A 25255-nucleotide genomic window follows, 5' to 3' on the forward strand; every position below is an offset into this window, starting at 1 on the left:
GTACCCCCCCCATTCCACCCCCCTCCCCTCCATTCAGCTCTGTTCGTCTTTTTTAAATCATGCATTTTTCCCCCGAGGAGTGGAAGTTAAAACCTGGGGGCTGGTCACCATCCAGCAGAGAATGCTGCAGCAGAGATGTTCTTACAGAGATTCCTTTAGTAGTGGTAATGTTTGTTAGTCGCTCAGTCGTGTCCAACTCTTTGCGACCCCACAGACTACTGTAGCCCACCAGGCTCCTCTGTCCTTGGGATTCTCCAGGCAAGAATACTAGAGTGGATTGCCATTCCCTGCTCCAGAGGATCTTCCCAAGGATCGAAACTGGGTCCTGCATTGCAGGCAGACACTGTTACAGGTACCTGTGTGCATTATTTGTGCTCCAGTAAGGAAGGAACCATTGAGTAATCCTCAAGTGGAGTCAGCCAGGGAGTAGGGGCACAGTTGGAAGGCAGACTACATACCCCTGCTCTTCCTTGAAGGTTCACCCAGCTGGCACCCCGGAGTCTCCTCTGGGTGGCTGCATGTCTGACTGCAGTGAGGGAGGACCTAGCTCCTGCCGCCCCTGCGCGCCTGTGCTTGGAGGGAGACGTCTGCACCCATGGCACGGGCCCAAGTGGCGCCTGCCCGAGGCCCTACTAGGACCTGTTGCCAGAGATGCAGCTCTAAGTATGTGGTTGCCTAGTGTGTGTGAACTTAATGCGAGCCATGTGAGGATTTGAATGCACGGTGTGTGAGAACGTGTGCGTGCTGGGTGGGCAGGTGTGTGTGCACTGTGTTTGCAAGCTGAGTGAGGATGTGAGTGCATGCTGCGAGAAGCTGCATTCCCTGTGTATAACACTGAGTATATGCACTGTGTGAGGATGTGTGTTTACACTGGGATGTGTGCGCTGCCTGCTGTGTGTAAGCACTGTATCGGGAACGGTGTCCATGCAGTGTGTTCTTTCGTGCTGTGAAGACCAGTGTACACCTCGAACGTGCACGCAGTGTGTGGGAGCTCTGTGAGAACTAGTGCGCACATTGCATGTGCACGCCGTGTAGGCGTGATGCGTGAGAGTGGGTGTGCATATTGCTAAGTGCACGAGGTACGTGCCTGCTGCGTGAGGACCCGTGTGCACCTCGCGCGTGGACGCGGTACGCATGCGCAGCTTGAGAACCGGTGCGCACATCGCACGTGCACGTCGTGGGGGGGACGCGCGCGGGTTCCATACAGCGCGGCGGCAGGGGCAGTGCGCCTGTGCAGCCCCGGCATCCCGATGGAGCACGGCGTTGGCTGCGCTTCAGCAGCCGGGACGGAGGGGGCTACGCGGGCCCCTCCGCTTCCTGGGAAGATGGCCGAACCGGGTGCGGTGAGGACCTCGCCGCCCAACCACCGGCCTTCAGGTAGGGGGCTCCCGGGCTGCGGCGGGCGCGTGGGCGCCTCAGGCCCCAGAGGGGGGCGGGGCGGGCCGCGCCGGGCAGAGGCTGTGGAGCGCACGGGTGTGGGAGGTGGAGCGGGGCTAACATCCTCTCCTCTGCCCGGAGTCGTCTAGGCGCGGGGTCCCAGGGCCGCGCCCCTCACAGCGCCAGTGACAGGGGGGCAGCCCCTCTCAGGTGACCTGAGTGAGTGGGTGTCATTGGGGAGTGGCTCCGGGTGGGTGGCAGGTGTGCTTGGTGTGAGGGGTGGAGGCAGAGGCCATGCTTGATGCCCTAGGGGCCCCGAGTGTCTGGCCCAGTCTCCTGGAGGAGCCGGCATGGGGGTCACCGGGTTGGCCGAGCCAGCGCCGGGGGTCGCCGGGGCCTGCGCGCCCGCCCACTCTGCGTCTCGGGCATCGAGCGCTAGCGGCAGCCCAGCTCGGTGCTTCGCGGCGCCCCCGGGGGGCCAAACCCGCGCGTCACCCACTGGCGGAGCTGTCAGGTGCGAGCCCCCAGCCGGGTTCCCCTGCTGCTCGCTGGTGCTCACGGAGGCCGCGGGGTGCACTGCCCCGGGGTCTGGTGGGGCCGCGTGGCGGATGAGCCCCCAGCCTTCGGGGCTGCAGCTGCTGGGAGCTAAGGAGGCACGGTCCCCGTATTGGCTGCCCACAAACGAGCGAAGCGGACAGAGATCTTGAGGACATTTGACGGAATTTTCGATAAGCTAGTCTCGCGTCTTTTAACGCTCTGTAAAGTGGTTGCAGGTAGTGCGGGGGTGTCAGCAACGTGGAAACCGATATCATGTTTTTCCTGACAACACCTTTTTTTTTTTAAGTTAATGGGAGCTATTTTTAAGACGTGTTTTTACTGCAGTATAGCATGCTTCCCACAAAAACGCACAAATCTTAAGTAGAGGATTTGGAGATTTATCACATCGTGAAGATCTGCGTGTTTTATGTAAGATGTACCAAGGAAGGGAAGGAAATGAAGGGAAATGTTCTTAAATCACTTAAAACAAGATTTTCATGGGGGAAGTGGTATTTTTTTATTGGGCCTTCATTTGTATCATTTAGAGAAGGAGGGGGTGGCTTAAATCTTTCCCGGTTTGCGTTTTTCATCATGCATATTTTGAAAGGCAGAATTTAACAATTATCACAGGATTGTGATATACATACTATAAACGCGTACTTCTGTTTTCGTCTTTTTTGCTTGAGAAACTCGGTCGCATCTGCTAGGGAAGAACCCAAAACCTACCCATCCGTTAGAGCCAGGTTGGGGGAGGGGAACCTAGTAGAATAAAACGTTGGTAAAGGAAGGTTGTTAAAATTCACATTTTAATTCGGTCGAGAGTTTAAATAATTAGGTAGTTTTGATGTTGTAGAGTCAAGGTGGAGCTATATGGTTGGGCCTGAAATTCATCTGTGGTATTTTATTTTATTTGAAGGCACTTAGTAAGAGAAATCCCATGGACAGAGGATCCTGGCGGGCTACAGTCCATGGGGTCGCAAAGAGTCGGACACGACCTCGCGACTAAACAACAACAACAAATAAGGGTACATTCTTATTAAGTTCTAGTTGAAAACTTTTATTGTAAAAAATAGCTTGAAACTATTTTCCTTCATTTGACATCGGAAATACGGAAAGACATGTTCTGTGAAGGTTTAAAATATTTCAGGGACTTCCCAGGTGGTCCAGAGGTTAAGACTCCTCCCTTCCATTGCAGAGGGGAGGAGTTTGATCCCTGGTCAGGGAACTAAGATCCTGCAAGCCACCCAGTGCGGCCCAAAACAAAAGATTTTTAAAAAGGTAAAATATTTAATAAACTTTCATGTACATTAGGGTTGGTGTGGAAAAATTGGAGTATTCAATTTAGGTGTCAGGTAGTACAAGGGTTTGCTCTTTTAAAGCAGGTTTTGTGAGGCTAGGTACTTTGAAAAATAATGTCATCCTCAGAGAAGTTTTGATTATTGAGGTTTTATGATTATCCATCCTGATAGTGATTATTCTTGGCCATCCAAGGCTTTATCATTTGGGACCTGTTGCTGATGAGATTCAACCTGCATTTCTTGAGGGTCAACCATTGTTCCTAAGTTTGTGCTGAGTGCTGTGAGGGCCAGAAAAGACAAATTCTGGAGATGTTTAGGCTCTCAGACAATTTCATAGTGGGGGGATATGGGCCAGCAAGTGGTTTTCCTGGGAGCTGTTGTAGAAGGTCTCATGGGAATACCTTTCTGGTTGTTTCCTCTAGCAACAGGTTCTTCCAGTATTGAAATCCTGTGCATTTTTCCCTATTATCCCCCAGTGATGCTTGCTTTCTTTCCCTTTACCTACACCCCAGGGTGGAAATGACCAGAATACTGTTCTCTTTAGTGCTTTTGTTATGTGCATGGTATAAGGGATGAGGTGCAAGCACATGTTGCTTGAGTCTGCTTAAGTACCTTTAGAAAGCAGGAAAGAGGCACTGGACTGTCACCGGAGTCTGTCAGACTGCCTTGGTGTCATACAGGTCCTCTGCTCCCCTCAGTCTGAAATGCCCCCTTCTCCACTTTTCCCATTGGCATTCACTTCCTGTAGGCCCCTCTCAGTCTGAATTAAGGAACTTCGTCTTTTTTGTGCCTGTAGCACCTGCAGGAAAGCACTCTTCTTATTCCGACCGTGTGATGACATTAACCTTCCAGCTCCTCTCGGCAGATGTTCATTGGGTGCCCACTGTGAACAGAGCCCTGACTGCCTGGGTGTGAATGCCATATCTCCTCTTCCTGCTTTCTCACCTGCAGAGACATTGTTGAGCTTCAGTTTTCTCACCTTTAAAATGGGTGTAAGAACACCATGGTGGGGGGAAGGAATAGAAGCACTGCTTTGAAGATGAAGGAATTAGTATCTGTAAAGCAGTGCTTGACACAGTAAATGCTTGAGCTGGTCATTCAGTGTCCCTTCTATTAGATGATCAGCTTGAGAGTAAAGCCTGGGTCCAGGTTACAGGTGCCTCCTACAGTGCCACCTGGTACAGAGAGTGGCTGGATGATCATCCTGCTGCTGCTAAGTCGCTTCAGTCGTGTCCGACTCCGTGTGACCCCATAGACGGCAGCCCACCAGGCTCCTCCATCCCTGGGATTCTCCAGGCAAGAACACTAGAGTAGGTTGCCATTTCCTTCTCCAATGTGTGAAAGTGAAGTCGCTCAGTCGTGTCTGACTCTTAGCAACCCCATGGACTGCAGCCTACCAGGCTCCTCCATCCATGAAATTTTCCAGGCAAGAGTACTGGAGTGGGGTGCCATTGCCTTCTCCGGGATGATCATCCTACTCATCCTCAAAGTTTTTGCACACAGTAGGTCTGTAACTGATGTTTGACAATTGCATTATGCTGGGAGCAGCTCCACTGGGTTGACTAAATACTCACAAGTTGGATTAAAGGAGTGTGTCAGTGGAGGAGATTGAAATAGTAGAATTACAGAACATATTGAGCTTTCCAGTGCTTTCTGCAGGTAGATACTGTTTCCTAAGTTGAATTCATTTGCCCATGGTTCCCTGGTCAGGAGGGAATCACTTTGAGGTGAGAGTCCCTTGGACAGCGAGGAGATCCAACCAGTCCATACTAAAGGAAATTAGTCCTGAATATTCACTGGAAGGACTGATGCTGAAGATGAAACTCCAATACTTTGGCCACCTCATGCGAAGAACTGACTCACTAGAAAAGACCCTGATGCTGGGAAAGATTGAAGGCAGGAGGAGAAGGGGATAACAGAGGATGAGATGGTTGGATGGCATCACCAACTCATTGGAAGAGTTTGAGTAAGTTCCGGGAGTTGGTGATGGACAGGGAAGCCTGGTGTGCTGCAGTTCATGGGGTTGCAAAGAGTTGGACATGACTGAGCGACTGAACTGAACTGAGATGAAGTTCTCTGCCCACCTCCCACCCAGATTAGGAGAATGGAAGGGTGCAAACTGGAAGTTCAGGAGAGACTCCCCTGGGGGCCACAGTAGGGTGAGACCAAGTTGGAAAGGTTGAGAGTCCAGCCCCAAGAAACTCAGAGTTCTTTATCCTCTCTCAAAGTTGTATTTAAAACTTTTTTTTTTTTAATTGTCCAGCCACACAGCTTGTGGGATCTTAGTTCCCCAGCCAGGGATTGAACCCCTTGGTAATGAAATCACAGAGCCCTAACCACTGAACCCACAGGGAATTCCCTACAACCATTCTTGACCACTCTAATACTAAAACTGTTTGAACCTAAGAGGAATGACTGAGCGACTGAACTGAACTGAACTGAAGAGGAATGAGTTGAGTTTGTGCACGTATTCTAACATCATGAGTCCCTTTGGCCTTGAGAAAGACATTCCCACTCCCCTAGGTCAGGAGACAAAGTTGCATTTGGTCTGGGGCTTCTGGCTTTGTTGAGTGATGGCACTGATGGGCTTGGACTTGGCAGGACCTTCAGGGCAAACTCCTGAAAGCCTGTCTGACTATAAAACTGTTTGTTTGTTTTTTTGATGTCCTGAGCCTGGTGGCACAACTGGTCAAAGTCTGTCATTTCTGTCTCTAACCCTCTTTCCTCTCCAGAATTAAAGGATGTTTTCCTCTCATTCAGATGCCCCATCTTCTGAAATGGTTTATTTTTTGAAAGAACACTGTATCTTCTTTTTGAAAATGTATTTATTTTTAGTTGAAGGATAATTCCTTTACAACATTGTGTTCATTTCTCCCATGTATCAAAATGAATCAGCCATAGGTATACATATGTTTCCTCCCTCTGGAACCTCCCTCCCACCCCTCTAGGTTGTCACAGAGCATCAGGTTGAGCTCCCTACATCATACAGCAAATTCCCATCGGCTATCTATTTTATGTATGTTAATATATATGTTTCCATGCTGCTCTCTCAATTCATCCCACCCTCACCTTCCCTCAGTTCAGTTCAGTCGCTCAGTTGTGTCCGACTCTTTGCGACCCCATGAACTGCAGCACGCCAGGCCTCTCTGTCCATCACCAACTCCCGGAGTCTACCCAAACCCATGTCCATCGAGTCGGTGATGCCATCCAACCATCTCATCCTCTGTCGTCCCCTTCTCCTCCCGCTCCCAATCCTACCCAGCATTAGGGTCTTTTCCAATGAGTCAACCCTTCACATGAGGTGCCCAAAGTATTGGAGTTTCAGCTTCAACATCAGACCTTCCAATGAACACCCAGGATTGATCTCTTTTCCGATGGATTGATTGGATCTCCTTGCAGTCCAAGGGACTCTCAAGAGTCTTCTCCAACACCACAGTTCAAAAGCATCAATTCTTTGGCACTCAGCTTTCTTCACCGTCCAACTCTCACATCCATACATGACCACTGGAAAAACCATAGCCTTGACTACACGTACTTTTGTTGGCAAAGTAATGTCTCTGCTTTTAAACATGCTATCTAGGTTGGCCATAACCTTCCTTCCAAGGAGTAAGCGTCTTTTAATTTCATGGCTGCAATCACCATCAGCAGTAATTTTGGAGCCCAAAAAAATAAAGTCTGACACTGTTTCCACTGTTTCCCCATCTATTTCCCATGAAGTGATGGGACCAGATGCCATGATCTTAGTTTTTTGAATGTGGAGTTTTAAGCCAGCTTTTTCACTCTCCTCTTTCACTTTCACCAAGAGGCTCTTTAGTTCTTCTTCGCTTTCTGCCATAAGGGTGGTGGCATCTGCATATCTGAGGTTATTGATATTTCTCCCAGCAATCTTGATTCCAGCTTGTGTTTCTTCCAGCCCAGCGTTTCTCATGATGTACTCTGTATATAAGTTAAATAAGCAGGGTGACAATATACAGCCTTGACGTACTCCTTTTCCTAATTGGAACCAGTCTGTTGTTCCGTGTCCAGTTCTAACTGTTGCTTCCTGACCTGCATACAGGTTTCTCAAGAGACAGGTCAGATGGTCTGGTATTCCCATCTCTTTCAGAATTGTCCACAGTTTATTGTGATCCACACAGTCAAAGGCTTTGGCATAGTCAATAAAGCAGAAATAGATGTTTTTCTGGAACTCTCTTGCTTTTTCGATGATCCAGCGGATATTGGCAATTTGATCTCTGGTTCCTCTGCCTTTTCTAAAACCAGCTTGAACATCTGGAAGTTCACGGTTCACGTATTGCTGAAGCCTGGCTTGGAGAATTTTGAGCATTACTTTACTAGCATGTGAGATGAGTGCAATTGTGCAGTAGTTTGAGCATTCTTTGGCATTGCCTTTCTTTGGGATTGGAACGAAGACTGACCTCTTCCAGTCCTGTGGCCACTGCTGAGTTTTCCAAATTTGCTGGCATATCGAGTGTAGCACTTTCACAGCATCACTTTTGAGGATTTGAAATAGCTCAACTGGAATTCCATCACCTCCACTAGCTTTGTTCGTAGTGATGCTTTCTAAGGCCCACTTGACTTCACATTCCAGGATGTCTGGCTCTAGGTGAGTGATCACATCATCGTGATTATCTGGGTCATGAAGATCTTTTTTGTACAGTTCTTCTGTGTATTCTTGCCACCTCTTTTTAATATCTTCTGCTTCTGTTAGGTCCATACCATTTCTGTCCTTTATCGAGCCCATCTTTGCATGAAATGTTCCTTTGGTATCTCTAATTTTCTTGAAGAGATCTCTAGTCTTTCCCAATCTGTTGTTTTCCTCTATTTCTTTGCACTGATCATTGAGGAAGGCTTTCTTATCTCTCCTTGCTATTCTCTGGAACTCTGCGTTCAGATGGGAATATCTTTCCTTTTCTCCTTTGCTTTTCGCTTCTCTTCTCTTCCAAGCTATCTGTAAGGCCTCCTCAGACAGCCATTTTGCTATTTTGCATTTCTTTTCCATGGGGATTTTCTTGATCCCTGTCTCCTGTACAATGTCACGAACCTCTGTCCATAGTTCATCTGGCATTCTGTCTATCAGCTCTAGACCCTTAAATCTATTTGTCACTTCCACGGTATACTCATAAGGGATTTGATCTAGGTCATACCTGAATGGTCTAGTGGTTTTCCCTACTTTCTTCAATTTAAGTCTGAATTTGGCAATAAGCAGTTCATGATCTGAGCCACAGTCTGCTCCCGGTCTTGTTTTTGCTGACTGTATAGAGCTTCTCCATCTTTGGCTGCAAAGAATATAATCAATCTGATTTCGGTGTTGACCATCTGGTGATGTCCACGTGTAGAGTCTTCTCTTGTGTTGTTGGAATAGGGTGTTTGCTATTACCAGTGCGTTCTTGTGGCAAAACTCTATTAGCCTTTGCCCTGCTTCATTCTGTACTCCAAGGCCAAACTTGCCTGTTACGCCAGGTGTTTCTTGACTTCCTACTTTTGCATTCCAGTCCCCTATAATGAAAAGGACATCTTTTTTGGGTGTTAGTTCTAAAAGGTCTTGTAGGTCTTCATAGAATCGTTCAACTTGAGTTTCTTCGGCATTACTGGTTGGGGCATAGACTTGGATTACCGTGATATTGAATGGTTTGCCTTGGAAACGAACAGAGATCATTCTGTCGTTTTTGAGATTGCATCCAAGTACTGCATTTCGGACTCTTTTGTTGACCATGATGGCTACTCCATTTCTTCTAAGGGATTCTTGCCCACAGTAGTAGATATAATGGTCATCTGAGTTAAATTCACCCATTCCAGTCCATCTTAGTTTGCTGATTCCTAGAATGTCGACGTTCACTCTTGCCATCTCCTGTTTGACCACTTCCAATTTGCCTTGATTCATGGACCTAACATTCCAGGTTCCTATGCAATATTGCTCTTTAAAGCATCGGACTTTGCGTCTGTCACCAGTCACATCCACAGTTGGGTATCGTTTTTGCTTTGGCTCCATCCCATCATTTTTTCTGGAGTTATTTCTCCACTGATCTCCATTAGCATATTGGGCACCTACTGACCTGGGGAGTTCATCTTTCAGTGTCCTATATTTTTGCCTTTTCATACTGTTCATGGGGTTCTCAAGGCAAGAATACTGAAGTGGTTTGCCATGCCCTTCTCCAGTGGACCACAATCTGTCAGACCTCTCCACCATGACCCATCCGTCTTGGGTGGCCCCACACGGCATGGCTTAGTTTCATTGAGATAGACAAGGCTGTGGTCCGTGTGATCAGATTAGCTAGTTTTCCCTGTCGACCGCCGCCCCCGGCCCCCGGCCCAGCCTAGCCCCTGTCGGCCGCCGCCCCCGGCCCCCGGCCCGGCCTAGGCCCCGCCGGTCGCCGCCCCCGGCCCCCGGCCCCCGGCCCCCGGCCCGGCCTAGCCCCCGTCGGCCGCCGCCCCCGGCTCCCGGCCCCCGGCCCCCGGCCCCCGGCCCGGCCTGGCCTAGCCCCCGTCGGCCGCCTCCCCCGGCCCCCGGCCCCCGGCCCGGCCTAGCCCCCGTCGGCCGCCGCCCCCGGCTCCCGGCCCGCCCTAGCCCCACTGTCGGTCGCCGCCCCCGGCCCCCGGCCCCCGGCCCCCGGCCCCCGGCCCGGCCTAGCCCCCGTCGGCCGCCGCCCCCGGCTCCCGGCCCGCCCTAGCCCCACTGTCGGTCGCCGCCCCCGGCCCCCGGCCCCCGGCCCCCGGCCCGGCCTGGCCTAGCCCCCGTCGGCCGCCGCCCCCGGCTCCCGGCCCGCCCTAGCCCCACTGTCGGTCGCCGCCCCCGGCCCCCGGCCCGGCCTAGCCCCCGTCGGCCGCCGCCCCCGGCTCCCGGCCCGGCCTAGCCCCTGTCGGCCGCCGCCCCCGGCCCCCCGGCCCGGCCTAGGCCCTGCCGGTCGCCGCCCCCGGCCCCTGGCCCCCGGCCCGGCCTAGCCCCTGTCGGCCGCCGCCGCCAGCCCCCGGCCCCTGGCCCGGCCTAGCCCCTGTCGGCCGCCGCCCCCGGCCCCCGGCCCGCCCTAGCCCCACTGTCGGTCGCCGCCCCCGGCCCCCGGCCCCCGGCCCCCGGCTCCCGGCTCCCGGCCCGGCCTAGCCCCTAGTATATCTATTTAAAATGTGAATTTGAAATTTCAGCTCCTTCCCTCACTGTGCTACAAGTCTGTTCACTATGTCTGCATCTCCATTGCTGCCCATATAGGTTCATCAGTACCATCTTTCTGATTCCATATATATGCATTAATATACAATATTTGTTTTTCTTTTTATGATGTCCCTCTGTGTAACAGGCTGTAGGTTCATCCACCTCATTAGAACTGATTCAAATGCATTCTTTTTTATGGCTGAGTAATATTCCATTGTGCATAAGTACCACAGCTTCTTTATCCATTCATCTGTTGACAGACATCTAGGTTGCTTCCATGTCCTGGCTACTGTAAATAGTGCCACAATGAACATTGGGGTACATGTGTCTTTTTCAGTTATGGTTTCCTCAGGGTATATGCCCAGTAATAGGATTGTTGGGTCATATGGTAGTTTTGGGCTTCCCTGGTAGCTCAGCTGGTAAAGAATCCATTCCTAGTTTTTTAAAGGACTCTCCATACTGTTCTGCACAGTGACATTTTGCCTTCTGTATTAGCTATACTGATTGACTTACACAACAGAAGGATTTTTAAGGCTGAATCAGGTAGACGAGAGGTGGGGTAGACAACTGGTGGATGCTAGTCAGTATTCTGATGGGCTTCGTTGGGAGGATTTAACAAGATAGAACTCATAATGTGCTCAGCATAGTAAGCACTCACAGGGCAGGTGGTATGATGGTATTGCCTGGTTTGGCAGCTGTGCTTCAAGAGCGGGGAACCACAAGTTGCCAGTTTTCTTATGGCCCAGACTTGAAGGTCCTAGAATGTCCTTTCTGCTGCATTTGGTGGTCAAAGCAAGTCACAGAGCCAGCCCAGATTCAAGGGGAGGGGAAATATACTCCACCTCTTGAGGTGATGTGTGGTAAGCACCTACTGGAAAAGGAGGAATTTCCCTTTCTAAAGGTTTTCTGCTGTAACAGGTAAGTACCTTGAAATTGAGATGTTAAGTAAGGGAATTCCTTGACTTGGTGCATTCACTGCCAGGGCCTGGGTTTGATCCCTAGTTATGGAACTAAGATCCTGCAAGCCACGAGGCTCAGCAAAAAAAAGAGAGGTTTAAGTAAGTTGGTCAAGGTCACACATGAAGTGGCAAGCCAGGGCTCAAACCCAAGTGTGTTTGACTCTAGAGTTAAGTATTTTTAATCTCCATGCCTCTGTTCTATTCCAAATAGATTATAACAAACTCCTTTTGTGCATGGGCCGTGCCTCCCACATTTTCTGTACCCTACTCAAGATCTAGCTTAGTTCTGTTGATACACATTTTATGAAGATTTTGTGTGCCTTTTTTATAGTACACAGTTACTTTTCTGTATAAAGTTGATGATGACCTTCATTTCTTAGAACTACAGCAAAAATTGTATCAACAAAAATGCTTAGAGGGAGAGAAGTTTTATTTAACAGAACCTCTTGTTTGCCAGATTCCAGGATATCAATGGGTATCAGATTGCTTTGTCAAATAACTACAAATGTTTCTAAATATGTGCTCTCAATTTATATCATTACTGTGTACAGTAATGAACCATAAGGAGTCTGGCATCTGTCCACAGGCCACACTCTGAGTAGTTTTGCCCTGGACCAGCATTTCCTAAAGGGTGTGATACACAAGATGATTTAGATTACATGTGGACAAACTTATCTTCTCAGTTTTAGATTAATAGTCCTGTGGATTTTTTACTTGTGTTGTAAAAATACAACTAATACATCAAACTAATTTCATGAATATTTTCACCATGAAGTAAAATATGAAAAAATGTTCAATTTAAAGAACAATTTAAAGAAAACTACTGAGTATAGGTTGGTGCTAGCTAATACAAATAGAATGCTAGCTTTAACTATTTAACTCAGTATATCCAAAATATTGTCATTTGAACATGTAATTAATATAAAGAATTATTAATGAAATATCTCACATTCTGTCCTTTGCACCAAGTGTTCCAAAACCAGTGGAAGACTTGACAATTCCAGCTCATCTCTACATGGACTAGTCAACAGTTCAGACGCTCAGCAGTCACTGTGGCTAGTGGCTCACATATTGGATGTGGTGATCTAAGACATTTCCCTCGTGGCAGAAAGTTCCGTTGGTCACATAGGGCACCATGGCATTGAGTGTCGCATGAAGAACAGGATGTATGCTGCAGTACTCAGCCTATCGTAGCTCTCTTGTGTGGAAATGATGCTTTGATAAAATGGCCTCCCCAGCAATAAGGCAAAACCTGCCTGGACTCTCAGGCTCTCAAGGGGAGAGGCTGCTTTTGCTTTCCCCAATGTGGGCAGGTGCCAAGGTCCTGACACAGATTATTGTCTTGGAATATTCACAACGTGTGGAAAGTAGGCTTGGCTTACTGGTAAATGTTGGGCTGTTATCATGGAAAAGCATGGTATAATATTGATGGAATGGTGGGAGGAGAGCGGTATTAGCCAGCGCGCACACTCTGCATTCAGTGTCAGATCCAGTGGGGTACCCCCTCTTCAGGGTGGGCTCTGTGAGGCCAGGTCTGGCCATTCCCCCCAAGGCTAACGTTGTGCCTTCCTAGCTCCTGTTCACAGCAGCCACTCTCTGATTATGATCACCAAGTTCTGGTTGACTGACACGACACACCCTCTAACTGTGGAGACCACGTGATTGAACAGTTTCAGGGAATTCAGGGGCCGGGCCACCTCCTGTATCCTAGGTTTGATGATGTGGTGAAGCTGGCACTAGCTCTAGGGGAACTTACTGGGCAGGGCCAGGTAACTCACACTCGCTTTCGGGGCCTGCGGGACAAGTCCCTGCCCAGACCAAGTTGTCCCCATCCTGAGCAATTGATGTGTCTTTGCCTTTGGTACCAAGTTAACTGTTGGTTTAACAGGTCAGCCAGTGTGCAGCCCCAGCTTCTATGGTAGATCTATGAAATGCACTTTCTTCTTATCCCTGCCCTTGTTTTTCTCTTTCTCTTCCACTTTTCATATTCATTTTTGCTCTATTTTGTATAAGCAGAAGGAAGGAGAGAGGAGGGCATAAAGGAATACCTGAAATTAATAAATACAGAGCAGGAAATGCCCCTGCAGCTTGAATTTTTCACCAGACACCAAAAGTCCTTTATTAAGTAGTAGTATGTGTCTTTGTTTCAAAACAGTACTTTATTATTTTTTTTTTATTTTTTGCTTTATCTGGTTTTTTTTTTTTTTTTATAAATTTATTTATTTTAGTTGGGGGCTAATTACTTTACAATATTGTAATAGTTTTCGCCATACATTGACATGAATCAGCCATGGGTTTACATGTGTTCCCCTTCCTGAACCCCCCACCCACCTCCCTCCCCATCCCATCCCTCTGGGTCATCCCATTGCCCCGGCCCTGAGCCCTTGTCTCATGCATCGAACATGGAATGGTGTTCTGTTTCACATATGATAATATACATGTTTCAGTGCTATTCTCCCAGAACGTCCCACCCTCGCCTTCTCCCTCAGAGTCCATAAGACTGTTCTATGCATCTGTGTCTCTTATTCTGTCTCGCATATAGGGTTATCGTTACAATCTTTCAAATCAAAACAGTACTTTAATATGTACCCATAACTGGAAATAACCATCTGAATCATAAACTGGGCAAAACAGAATTCTCTTGCTGCACTTATTTTTAAAAACACCTCCCACCACACACACACACACACACACAAGATTGCCCTGTGTTCTCTTCCCTTAGCACCTAGGCCTGCGCTTTCAGCATTCCACTGACTAGAGAGGCAAATGTCCTTGTGCGGGGGGGCAGTGTCTCCTCTTAGGAGAGTTTGCACTTCTCTACCTTGTTAACTGTGTGTGTTCAGTTCTCTTGAGCACCAGTCAGGGGTGACAATTTGTGGTGAAATATTATGACAGCCTTCAGTGGAAGCTTTCTTTGCACCTGGGTAATTTTTGCTCGTGTAGATATCTGTTATGAACAAAATTTTGTTCGTTTTCATTAGTTAGGTAACCAATGTTACTGAAGTAGATTTAGTTATATCCTCAGACAAGAAGCCCTCTTTAAAATATTACTGATTCTAATTGCAGTTTTCTTACTGCGTAACATGTTCCTGCTCTTTTTTTCCCCCCTCCTCACCCACCTAAATTTCCACTTCACTTGATTTTGTTTTCGGCAGTCATGAATGATTTCTAAAGAATAATTGCTTCTTATTAATGGTCCATTAATTTCTGCATATGGAGGAGGGCATGGCAACCCACTCCAGTTTTCTTGCCTGGAGAATCCCATGGACAGAGGAGCCTGGCGGGCTACAGTCCGTGCAGTCACAGAGAGTCGGACGGACACGACTGAGCGACTAAGCACAATTTCTGTGTATCCTTAATCTTCTGGGGCAAGAGTAACTCTTTTTACAGCAAAACAGTAAAGGGAGTGAAATGAACTGTTTCACTCTACTCTAATCAGCTTCCATTTCTTTTTTTTCCCCCAGCTTCCATTTCTCTTACTTGTCTTTGACCCAAGAAGACCCAGTGCCTTTCTACTAAAGAGTGTTGAATGTCCTGTGTGATACATAATTTTACCTTTATTAGTTAAAAATGAAAAGGATTCTTGCCCCATTTTTAAAGGTGTATAAAGATGCCCTGTAGTGGTACGTCAAGATTCCAGAGTGAGTATCTCTTATGATCAGGCCAATTCAAGCAGGAGATATTATACACAGTGCTGTCCAGTAGAACTTTCTGTTCTCTGTGTGTTCCAAATGGTAGCCACTTGCCACATGTGGCTATTGAGCAGTGAGGAACTGACTTTTTGTTTGTATCTGATTTAAAATAATTTTTATAGTCATATGTGGTAACAGCTCCTGAATTGGACTCTGCAGTTAACTAGATGTTTACTGGCCTTGCCAGGTTAGATCAGAAATGAGGAGTGTGTTTTGGGCTCAAACAAATTCCTTCAAACCCATCTATTCTTTTTTCTTGATTTAATTTTTATTTAATTTTGGAGTATGGTTAATTTAATTTCAGGTGTACAGCAAAGTGATTCAGTTATACCTATACATATATCCATCCTTTTTCAGATTCTTCTCCCATATACATTATTGCAGAATATTGAATAGAGTTCCGTGTACTATATAGTAGGTCCTTGCTGATTATCTATTTTATATATAGTAGTATGTGTATGTTAATGCCAAACTCCTAATTTGTCCCATCTATTACTGGTTTATTCTCTATAAGCTGTGGTATTTAGTACTTGTTATTGGGTCCTCTCAGATGTGCATGGGCCACCAAGACCAGAACTGGCATTTAGCTCTTGGGGTTCACATCTTGTCTGCAGTGCCATGATAGATCTACCAGACGAGACTTATTTCTGGCTCCTGGGGGCCCTGTGATGCCCTCTCTGCCCCTGCTTCAGTTTTGGTTACACAGCTTGGTTGGAGGAGAAGCCAGATTGACTTACAAGGCATCATCAGATCATGAGATGAAATATTGAGCTTTGCAGAATATGGATGGGCTGTGAGGAGAACTTTTCCGGGGGATATTGGCAGGGACTGAGATCACAGGAGAAGCCCATGGTGGAAGGTGCGGGTGGCGAGGGTGTTGGGGAGCCATGAGCAGTGCAACTGAAGGAATCAGTTCTCTCTTCTGTAGGACGTGCTCACTGAAGTAGGTGAGCCTCAGTTCTCTCGTCCAGCCTGCTCCTCATAACTGTGGCCTCATGTGCTGGCCTGGGAGAAGAACTTGGTTACTTGTGAGTGCACTGGTACTCTAGGTCATCTGGCTAATGCTTTCCAACTCTGACATGCTGTGGTCCTCCACTGCCAGCCCAGAAGGCTGGGGAAAAGGTAGTCTGGTCTTGCCCACTCTGATTAGCGGGATCACCAGCCATGTGGGCTTATTAACCAGCAGACTTGCCAGACTTCCCTTCTCCTTCTCCCATTACAACCAAGGCAGGGGGTTCTGTGTCCATCTCTCGTGACCCCATCCCCACTGCCAGTGCCTAGGCCAGATCCTGTCATTTAGGGCACAGCCATTGTCACAGGAACCTTAGGGGTCTCTGTCCACATCACCCTCCCTGTCGTGGATCCATCATGTTGCACTCTTGTTTGACCTTCTCTGACATCAGCCTAGCATAAGCACAGTCTAAACTTCTGCTGGGGTTTCCCAGGTTGGTTGGTGGCTTGCCAGGTTGGTTGTGTTGGAACAGGGCTCCTGCTTACCCCTCCAGCATCCATCTCTGGTGAGTGATCACCCTCAGCTAGTTGTCTCCAGAACTCTCTGCACCCACGTGTGCCTTGCTTCCCATGCTCATGCTTGGCTCACATCTCACCTCTTCCCTGAAGCCTTTCCTGACCACACATACTTTGGGTGGGTTTTTCTTTTCTCTTCCGTTTCCATTATAGTGTTGATAACACTAATTCAGGTAAATAAGATCACATGGAAATAAACTTGGGGTTGGCATTTGGAAACTAAAGTGCACGGATCTTAAGCACACAGTCTGATGAATGTTTACATGTACATCCATGTAACCAACACCCAGATCAAGAAACTAAATATTTCAAGTACCCAGATGGCTCCCCTGTGCCTCCTTCTAGACAGAACTCCCTAAAGGTGGCCATTGTTCTCACCTCTTTTCACTATAGGTTAGTTTTACTTGTTTTGGGGGTTTATAGAAATAGATTCTTATAGTATGTACATTAATATTGCAGCATACATCACATAAAATTTATCATTTTAGCCATTTTTAATGTACAGTTAAGTAGCAGCAAGTACATTCACATTGTTGTGCAACCATCACCACCATCCATCTCCAGAACTTCTTAATCAAGTATATAGTTTTTTTGTGTGTCTGTTTTTTTCCTTTCAAAATTATGTCTATAAGATTCACCCATGATGTTGCAGATATCAGTGGTTCATTTCTTTTTATTTCTGGATAGTATTACATCATCTGACTATACATACTACAGTTTTTTTATCCATTCTCTTGCTGATAGACAGTTATTTCCAGTTTTCTATTCTGAATAAAACTGCTATGAGCATGCTTGCACATATCTCTTGGTGCCCATACACATGCATTTCTGTTGTGTGCATACCTAGGAGTTGAATTACTGGGTCAGAAGGTAAGCATATGTCCAGCTTTTGCTGATAGTGCCAAACTGTTTTCCAAACAGTTGGAAGTAGTTCCCTATTGCTGTTATAACCAGTTACTGCAAATTTAGTGGCTTATAGCAATATGAATTTATTATCTTATAATTCTGGACATCAGAAGTACTAAAGTCAAGGTGTCAGCAAAGTCTTTCTGGAGGCTCTAGGGGGAGAATCCATTTCCTTGCCTTCTCCAGCTGCTGGAGGCTGCCTGCACCCCTCGGGTCGTGCCCCTTTCTCCATCGCCAGGGCTAGTAGCATAGAATCTTCCAATCTCCTTTTCTCTCCGATTTCTGCTACCATTGTGATGTGTCTGTCCTGTCTCTCACTCTAGCTTTCCTACCTCCCTTGTGATTACATGGGGCCCAGCTGGAAAATCCTGCATAATCTCCCCATCTCAAGGTCCTTACCTTAATCACATCTGCAGAGGCCTTTTTGTCACAGAAGGTAACATTTTCATGGATCCAGGGCTTAGAACGTGGACTTCTCTAGGGGGCTGTTATTCTGCCTACCATTTTGTATTCCCACCAGGAGGGCATGAGAGTTCCAGTTCTTGTACATCTTTGTCAGTACCTGCTCTTGTTGGTCTTTTTCATTGCAGTCATTTGGAGCGGATGTTGGGGCACATACACAGCTGCCTCCCCCAGGCAGTGTGTCCTCCTTTGCTCTGATACAGATTTACTGAGCTGATCATTATTTCATTGTAAATATGTGTTTACATGCCTCTGTCTTGGCCAAACTGTACATTTTTTCATGAGACAAATCTTAGAGTAGCCAGTACAGTAAGTGCTCCTTGGAGAGGAAGAAGTTACTAAGGGCAGTTTTCATCAGAGAACTGAGAAAAGCTAAAGGTATAGATGAGCACCTATGCTTACAATCCCATCTCTGGCTCAGGGTAGATTTTCTCCCAAATAAAAATAGGACCAGAGCAGAGAGCCTTGTTTCTAACTTCTGCACACTGTTCTCTCCCAAAGTAGTTAATCTATAAGTGAGCAGTGCCCTAAAAGGGGATATGGGCCTCAACTCCTGAGGGCGTTGATTGGAAATGACTTCAGCGTGTATGTAAATGAGAGAGGGCAGTGCAGTTCCACAGGCCGCCTTGTGGGGAGTCTGAACTTGGACCTTTCACAGAGGCTTGGGTTTATTCTCCCTGGACTCTGCTCGTGTAGCAGCACGCTGTAGCTTCTCGCCTGTGAGAGGAAGACCTTTCAAGGTAAGCCGGGCGTCCTTGATCCCAGGGAATGTCATGTGTGTAGACTGAAACCTGCGTTGGAAACTTCAGGCTGGGATTGCTGAGGATGGTGAAGGCAGAGTGGAAGTGATTTTGCGATGCCCTTGAACATGGCAGGGTGGGCGCAGCAGTCCTGGGGCTGGGGAGCCTGGTCTGGAAGGTGGGACGAGTGTGAGACAAAGGCAGGCAGGGTTGTGACTCCTTTGGGAGCATCTGGACAGGAGGGGCCACTTCCTATGCTTGTTCGTGATGCTTTCCTTGGCCAGGCATACACCTGGCTCCAGGAGGGTGCTCAGGTTTCAAGGCCTCAGGCTTCTGTTTCCAGGCGCTAGGGTGTTTGCAGCGGGCCTGGCTGCCGTGACTTTGACCGTCGGGTGTGGCGTGTGCATGAGGAGCTTGCCGTCCGCGTGGCAGAGGATTTTCCTGGCCCTTGTGGGAAAACCTGTGTCACTGACTGAGCCTCGGCTGGTCAGCACTCAAATCCTGAGGGAGTCGGTCTCCTGAGAAAACTACTGTCTCAGGGTAGACGCTCCTGGGACAGGCTGAGCAGGGCTGGTGCTGGGGACCTCCTGGCCTTTCACTGCTCTGCCTGCTGTATTCAAATTGTGGAGAAACTCAGTTGCCTGCATTCCTGCTGAGCCCTGTCCCTCTAGGACTTAGACCCTGCTCCCTCTTTGTTCCTTGTCATCCTGGACCAAGGAGGCTAAGAACCCGGTCGCTTGGAGTCCCCTCCTCAGAATCCAGGTCAGGGGACCTGCAGAGACAACACCTTGAAAACATTATGATAAGTGAAATAAGCCAGTTACAGAAAGACAAATACTGCGTGTTTCCATCTACATGAGGGTACCCAGAAGAGTCAAATTCATAGCATCAAAGAGTGTAATAGTGGTTGCCAGGGGCTGAGGGGAAATGGAGAGTTACTCATCAGTGGGTATAAAGTTTCAGTTAATAAAATTAATAAATTCTAGAGATCTGCTGTTCAACCGTATTGTACACATTGAACTTTTTTAAGAGTGTAAGTATCATGTTAAGTATTCCTACCACAATAAAATTTTTAAAAAATTTTGATGAGTTTATCACTTACCTTCTTCTGATCAGGTACTGGTGTGGCCACTAACTTGGTGTGGGGCCATGGGTTAATTTCATGGTCTCTTCCAGCCACAGCTTCTTATGAATATAGTCACAAATTCCTCACAGAGTTGACAGGAGGATTATATGAGGTAATGAATGCAAAGTGCTTAGTGTGGTGTCTTGCATGTAGCTATGCTCCTTGAGGTCACGGGTATCATTGTCATCATCTATGCATTGAGTACAGCATGTCTATGAACATAAAAATTATACGTTTGTATATAGTATATGTTTATATCAATATGCTTATATTGATATATACTGGTATTGCCTTTCAAGGACCTAGTGACCTACTGAGCTGTGCTTTCTCTAATTTACTTATAATCCAAGTTGAGCACTGAAAACGACCATAAATGGCCGTGTAAAACTGGACCATGAAGCTATAGATGAGCAAACAATTACAGCTAGAGGACTGGAGACAATCTTTGTGCGCGTGGGAATCACCACCACAGTCACTTACACTTAGGTGCCCGTGGCTGGCAGGGCAGCACTACCAGGTACTCAGCAAATGGTTCCCGGGGGCCCCTCCTCGCCGTGCTGGCCAGCTTCCGCACAGGAATGTTACTGCTGTTTCTGCCGCTCAGAGCTGAATTTACACACTGAAATTCTTCAAGTATACAGTTGTGCCCTATTCAGGAGCCTCTACAGCTAGTGGCATTCCTTTTCCCCTTCCTGTATGTCAGACTCTCATCCTTGGTCCTATTTCTCATTGTTCTTGCTGAGGTCTCTCTGCCCACTTTGTGCAGTTAGCATCTTTCCACAGAGGACACGGGAGAAGAGAGGGACGCTCTTACTTCTTGCCGTCAACCCCTCTTTGACACCCATTGCTAGATGCTTCATCCCACGAATTGGCCCAGAGCTCAGTAGAAGGTCATCTGACTTTCTGGAACTATGGAAACTGCATTTGGCTTTTGGCAAGACAGGAGAGTTGGGTGGTGTGCTGTATGTTTTTAAGTTTGGGATTTTAGACTCTGTGCTGACCAATTCGGAGAAGACAATGGCACCCCACTCCAGTACTCTTGCCTAGAGAGTCCCATGGATGAAGGAGCCTGACAGGCTACAGTCCATGGGGTTGCTAGGAGTCGGACATGACTGAGCAACTTCACTTAAACTTTTCGCTTTTATGCATTGGAGAAGGAAATGGCAACCCACTCCAGTGTTCTTGCCTGGAGAATCCCAGGGACAGTGGAGCCTGGTGGGCTGCCGTCTATGGGATCACATGGAGTCGGACACGACTGAAGCGACTTAGCAGCAGCAGCAGCAGCATGTTCCTGGTAACTAATATTCTACTCTTGTCTCTGTACGTTTGCCTATTCTAGATACCTCCTCATATAAGTAGACTCATACAGTATTTATCCCTTAGTGATTGGCTTATTTCACTTAGCATGATGTCCCCAAGGTTCATCCATTGTTGTATAATGTATCTGAATTTCATTCCTTTTAAGAGCTGAATAATATTCTGCTATATGTATAAACCACATTCTGTTTATCTGTTCATCTGTCAATGGACACTTGGGTTGCTACTACCTTTTGACTGTTGTAAATAATACTGCTATGAAATGGGTGTACAAGTATCTTTCTGAAATCCTGCTTTTCTTTATTTTTTTTAATATTTATATTTATTTTTTTATTTGGCTGTGCCAGGTCTTAGTTGTGGCATGTAGGATCTTCTGTCTTTGTTGCAGCACGTAAACTCTTAGTTGCACATGTGAGATCTAGTTTCCCAACTAGGGATCGAACTTGGGCCCCCTGTATTGGGAGTGCAGAGTCTTAGCCACTGGATCACCAGGGAAGTCCTGAGACCCTGCTTTTAATTCTTTGGGGTATATACCCAGAAGTGGAATTGCTGGGTCCTATGGTAATTCTGTGTTTGTCTCTAATTTTTTTAAACAGTTTAAAAATTATTTTGAGGTATTGTCCATGTAACATAAATTTCAACCCTGTGAAGTGTACAGTTCAATGGTTTTTAATATATTCAGAAGGTTGTGCGATCATCTCCACTAGTCACTGATTTTTATGACCTCTGAGGAACTAGAGTGGGAGAGTCTTGAAGGTGGCTTGGGTGTATGGAAGAGCGCTTTCAGGATTAGTATGAAACTTTTAGAAAGAAGGATCTTTGTACCAAATCCTTGAAATGCCACACAGGCTTTAGGAGGAATACTCTACCCACTGCAGGGCTTTAGGACCGAAAATCAGAAAGGCTCCCCTGCTACCTGACATATTTTCAGCTACTTATGAGGCCTTGTTTTATGGAACAGGATATTGAATAACCTCACAAATGGGTCACCCTCCTCAGGAATACTCTCTGAAATCCTGGTTCTGCAGGATCAGGCAGGCCTTTATGTGGCTTTTTACTGCTTTGTAGCACCTGCTATGTTTGTTTTGTCAGATGTCCTTGCCTGGCTTGGAACTGGTTCTCTTCCTTCTCTGGTTCTGATCCCATATTCTGCAACTGCTTTGTTTTCAAACATGAAACAGATTGTTTACGCAAAATGCCTTATATATTTAATTTTTTGATTTTAGATTGCTCTGCTTTGAAGCAAACAATAAAACTCATCCACTTTTGTTATAACCTACCATTCATACGTACCAGGGTGCTCTGATTTTCACTGGTTCTGCTTATGTACTTGTGGTTTTTAACATTTGTTACTTTAGAGATGGTTTTGTTGTGATTTTCTGATAGTTGGCCAGCTTTGTTTTTTTCTTTCTTTTTTGGTATACCATACAGTTTTTCCCAGGCTTCCCTGGTGGCTCAGACGGTAAAGAAACCTCCTGCAATGCAGGAGACCTGAGTTCGATCCTTGGGTCAGGAAGATCCCCTGGAGAAGGGAATGGCTACCCACTCCAGTATTTTTGCCTGGAGAACTCCATGGACAGAGGAGCCTGGCAGGCTACAGTCCATGGGGTCGCAGAGTTGGACACGACTAAGTGACTAACATACACACACACACACACACACACACACAGAGTTTTCCCCTTCAAAGTGTACAGTTCATTGTTTTTTTAGCACATTCACAGAATTGTGCAATGTACAACCAACACCACCATCAATTCTAAGATATTTTTATCACCTGCAAAAGAAATCCTATACCTATTGCCAGTCACTCCCTGTTTCCTCCCATCTCCCAGTCCTAGGCAACGCAGCCACTGATGTGCTCTGTGTCTACAGATTTGGGGCCAGCTTTCTTAGATCCTTGTCTTACCAGTGATTTTTTTCCCCCGAAATTATAGTATAAGCCACCCACTCTGCTTTCTTTCCCTGGTGCTTTCTTGTCATCTCCCTTCCTCCTCCCTCCCTCTTCTTACGTTAGCAGGTTAGCTGTAAATTCTCCTTAAATAGCTCTCAAAGTAAATGAGTTGGTAGATGGGGCACAACTACAGGAATTCAACTGACAGATGGATAGACAGCCATTGTTGCACCCTGGGATGCCCTTCTAAGTCACCTGCCTTCATTCTGTCACTGTGAGGCTGAATTTCTTTACTTTCCCCAGTTTTATTGAGAAATAATTGATATACATCACTTCATGATGGTTTGATGTACATATATGATGAAATGATTACCACAGTAGATTCAGCTAACATCCATCTTGTCATATTGTTGTTCAGTCTCTCAGTCATGTCCAACTCTTTGCAACCTCATGGACTGCAGCACGCCAGTCTTCCCTGTCCTTCACCATCTCCCATAGCTTGCTCAAATTCATGTCCATTGAATCGGTGATGCCATCCAACCATCTCAACCTTTGTCGCCCCCTTCTCTTCCTGCCTTCAACCTTTTCCAGCATCAGGGTCTTTTTTAATGAGTCAGTTCTTTGATTCAGGTGGCCAAAGTATTGGAGTTTCAGCTTCAACATCAGTCCTTCCAATGAATATTCAGGATTGATTTCCTTTAGGATGGACTGGTTGGATCTCCTTGCAGTCCAAGGGACTCTCAAGAGTCTTCTCCAACACCACAGTTCAAAAGCATCAGTTCTTTGGTGCTCAGCCTTCTTTATAGTCCAACTCTCACGTCCATACATGACTACTGGGAAAACCATAGCTTTGACTAGACGGATCTTTGTTGGCAAAGTAATGTCTGTCTTTTTTAATACACTGTCTAGGTTTGTCATAGCTTTTCTTCCAAGGAACACGAGTCTTAATTTCATGGCTGCAGTCACCATCTGCAGTGATTTTGGAGCCCCCCAAAATAAAGTCTGTCACTGTTTCCATTGTTTCCCCATCTGTTTGCCATGAAGTGATGGGACTGGATGCCATGATCTTTGTTTTTTGAATGTTGAGCTTTAAGCCAACTTTTTCACTCCCCTCTTTCACCTTCATCAAAAGGCTCTAGTTCCTCTTTACCTTCTGCCATAAGCATGGTGTCATCTGCCTATCTGAGGTTATTGATATTTCTCCTGGCAATCTTGATTCCAGCTTGTGCTTCATCCAGCCCAGCATTTCTCATGATGTACTCTGCATATAAGTTAAATAAGCAGGGTGACAGTATACGTCGTTGACATATTCCTCTCCCAATTTGGAACCAGTCTGTTGTTCCATGTCCGGTTCTAACTGTTGCTTCTTGACCTGCATACAGGTTTCTTGTCACATAGATAAAATAAAAACAAAAAAAGGAAAGAAATGTTCTCCTTGTTATGGCAGCTCATAGGATTTACCGTCCTAGCAACTTTCCTATATATTAGACAGCAGTGCTAGTTATAGCCATCGTGTTGTGTATTACATTCCTAGCATGTATTTATCTCATTGTTGGAAGTTTGTACCTTTTGACCACCTTCCTTCAATTTTCCCTCCCAGGTTGGCTTTCTTTTGTCTCGCTGGGCTGCAGGGTTCTTGAGAACTAGGCCATTCAGAACCACAGGGCCAGAAGCTGCTCTGGGTTGGACTGGCCTTGCAGTGTGAGCAAGTTCTGGGACTGAAATCAAATGTGCAGTTTTTAGATGTGTAAATTCAGTCACTTTATTCTTCTTCAGCAGAAATTTTATTTAATATTCACTAATGGTAGATCTGCAAATACTGTTGACCCTTGAACAAGGCAGGGGTTAGGGGTGCCCAAAAGCAAGAGAGTTCCAGAAAAACATCTATTTCTGCTTTATTGACTATGCCAAAGCCTTTGACTGCGTGAATCACAGTAAACTGTGGAAAATTCTGAAGAGATGGGAATACCAGACCACCTGACCTGCCTCTTGAGAAACCTGTATGCAGGTCAGGAAGCAAATAGATGGGGAAACAGTGGAAACAGTGGCTGACTTTATTTTTCTGGGCTCCGAAATCACTGCAGATGGTGATTGCAGCCATGAAATTAAAAGACTCTTACTCCTTGGAAGGAAAGTTATGACCAACCTAGACAGCATATTAAAAAGCAGAGACATTACTTTGTCAACAAAGGTCCATCTAGTCAAGGCTATGGTTTTTCCAGTAGTCATGTATGGATGTGAGAGTTGGACTATAAAGAAAGCTGAGCGCCAAAGAATTG

General features: G+C 46.6%; 1 protein-coding gene across 11 annotated transcripts in view; it reads left to right on the top strand.

The window, feature by feature from the left end:
- Positions 1–1201: 1201 nt before the first annotated feature.
- MAP7D2 (MAP7 domain containing 2) overlaps positions 1202–25255 on the top strand; it is a 101699-nt gene continuing 77645 nt past the window's right edge. For 10 of the 11 annotated variants that reach the window (XM_081566000.1, XM_081566002.1, XM_081566003.1 and 7 more), the window contains exon 1: positions 1202–1377. In XM_081566000.1, the coding sequence (XP_081422126.1) occupies positions 1251–1377 (127 nt within the window). In that variant the 5' untranslated portion in view covers positions 1202–1250. Of the gene's footprint in view, positions 1378–18534; positions 18643–25255 lie in introns of those variants that run through there. The other variant, XM_081565999.1, reaches the window with a different exon arrangement.

The sequence above is a fragment of the Giraffa tippelskirchi genome, chromosome X (assembly GCF_054371585.1).
Source record: "Giraffa tippelskirchi isolate mGirTip1 chromosome X, T2T-mGirTip1v1.2.pri, whole genome shotgun sequence".
NCBI classification, from domain to species: Eukaryota; Metazoa; Chordata; class Mammalia; order Artiodactyla; family Giraffidae; genus Giraffa; species Giraffa tippelskirchi.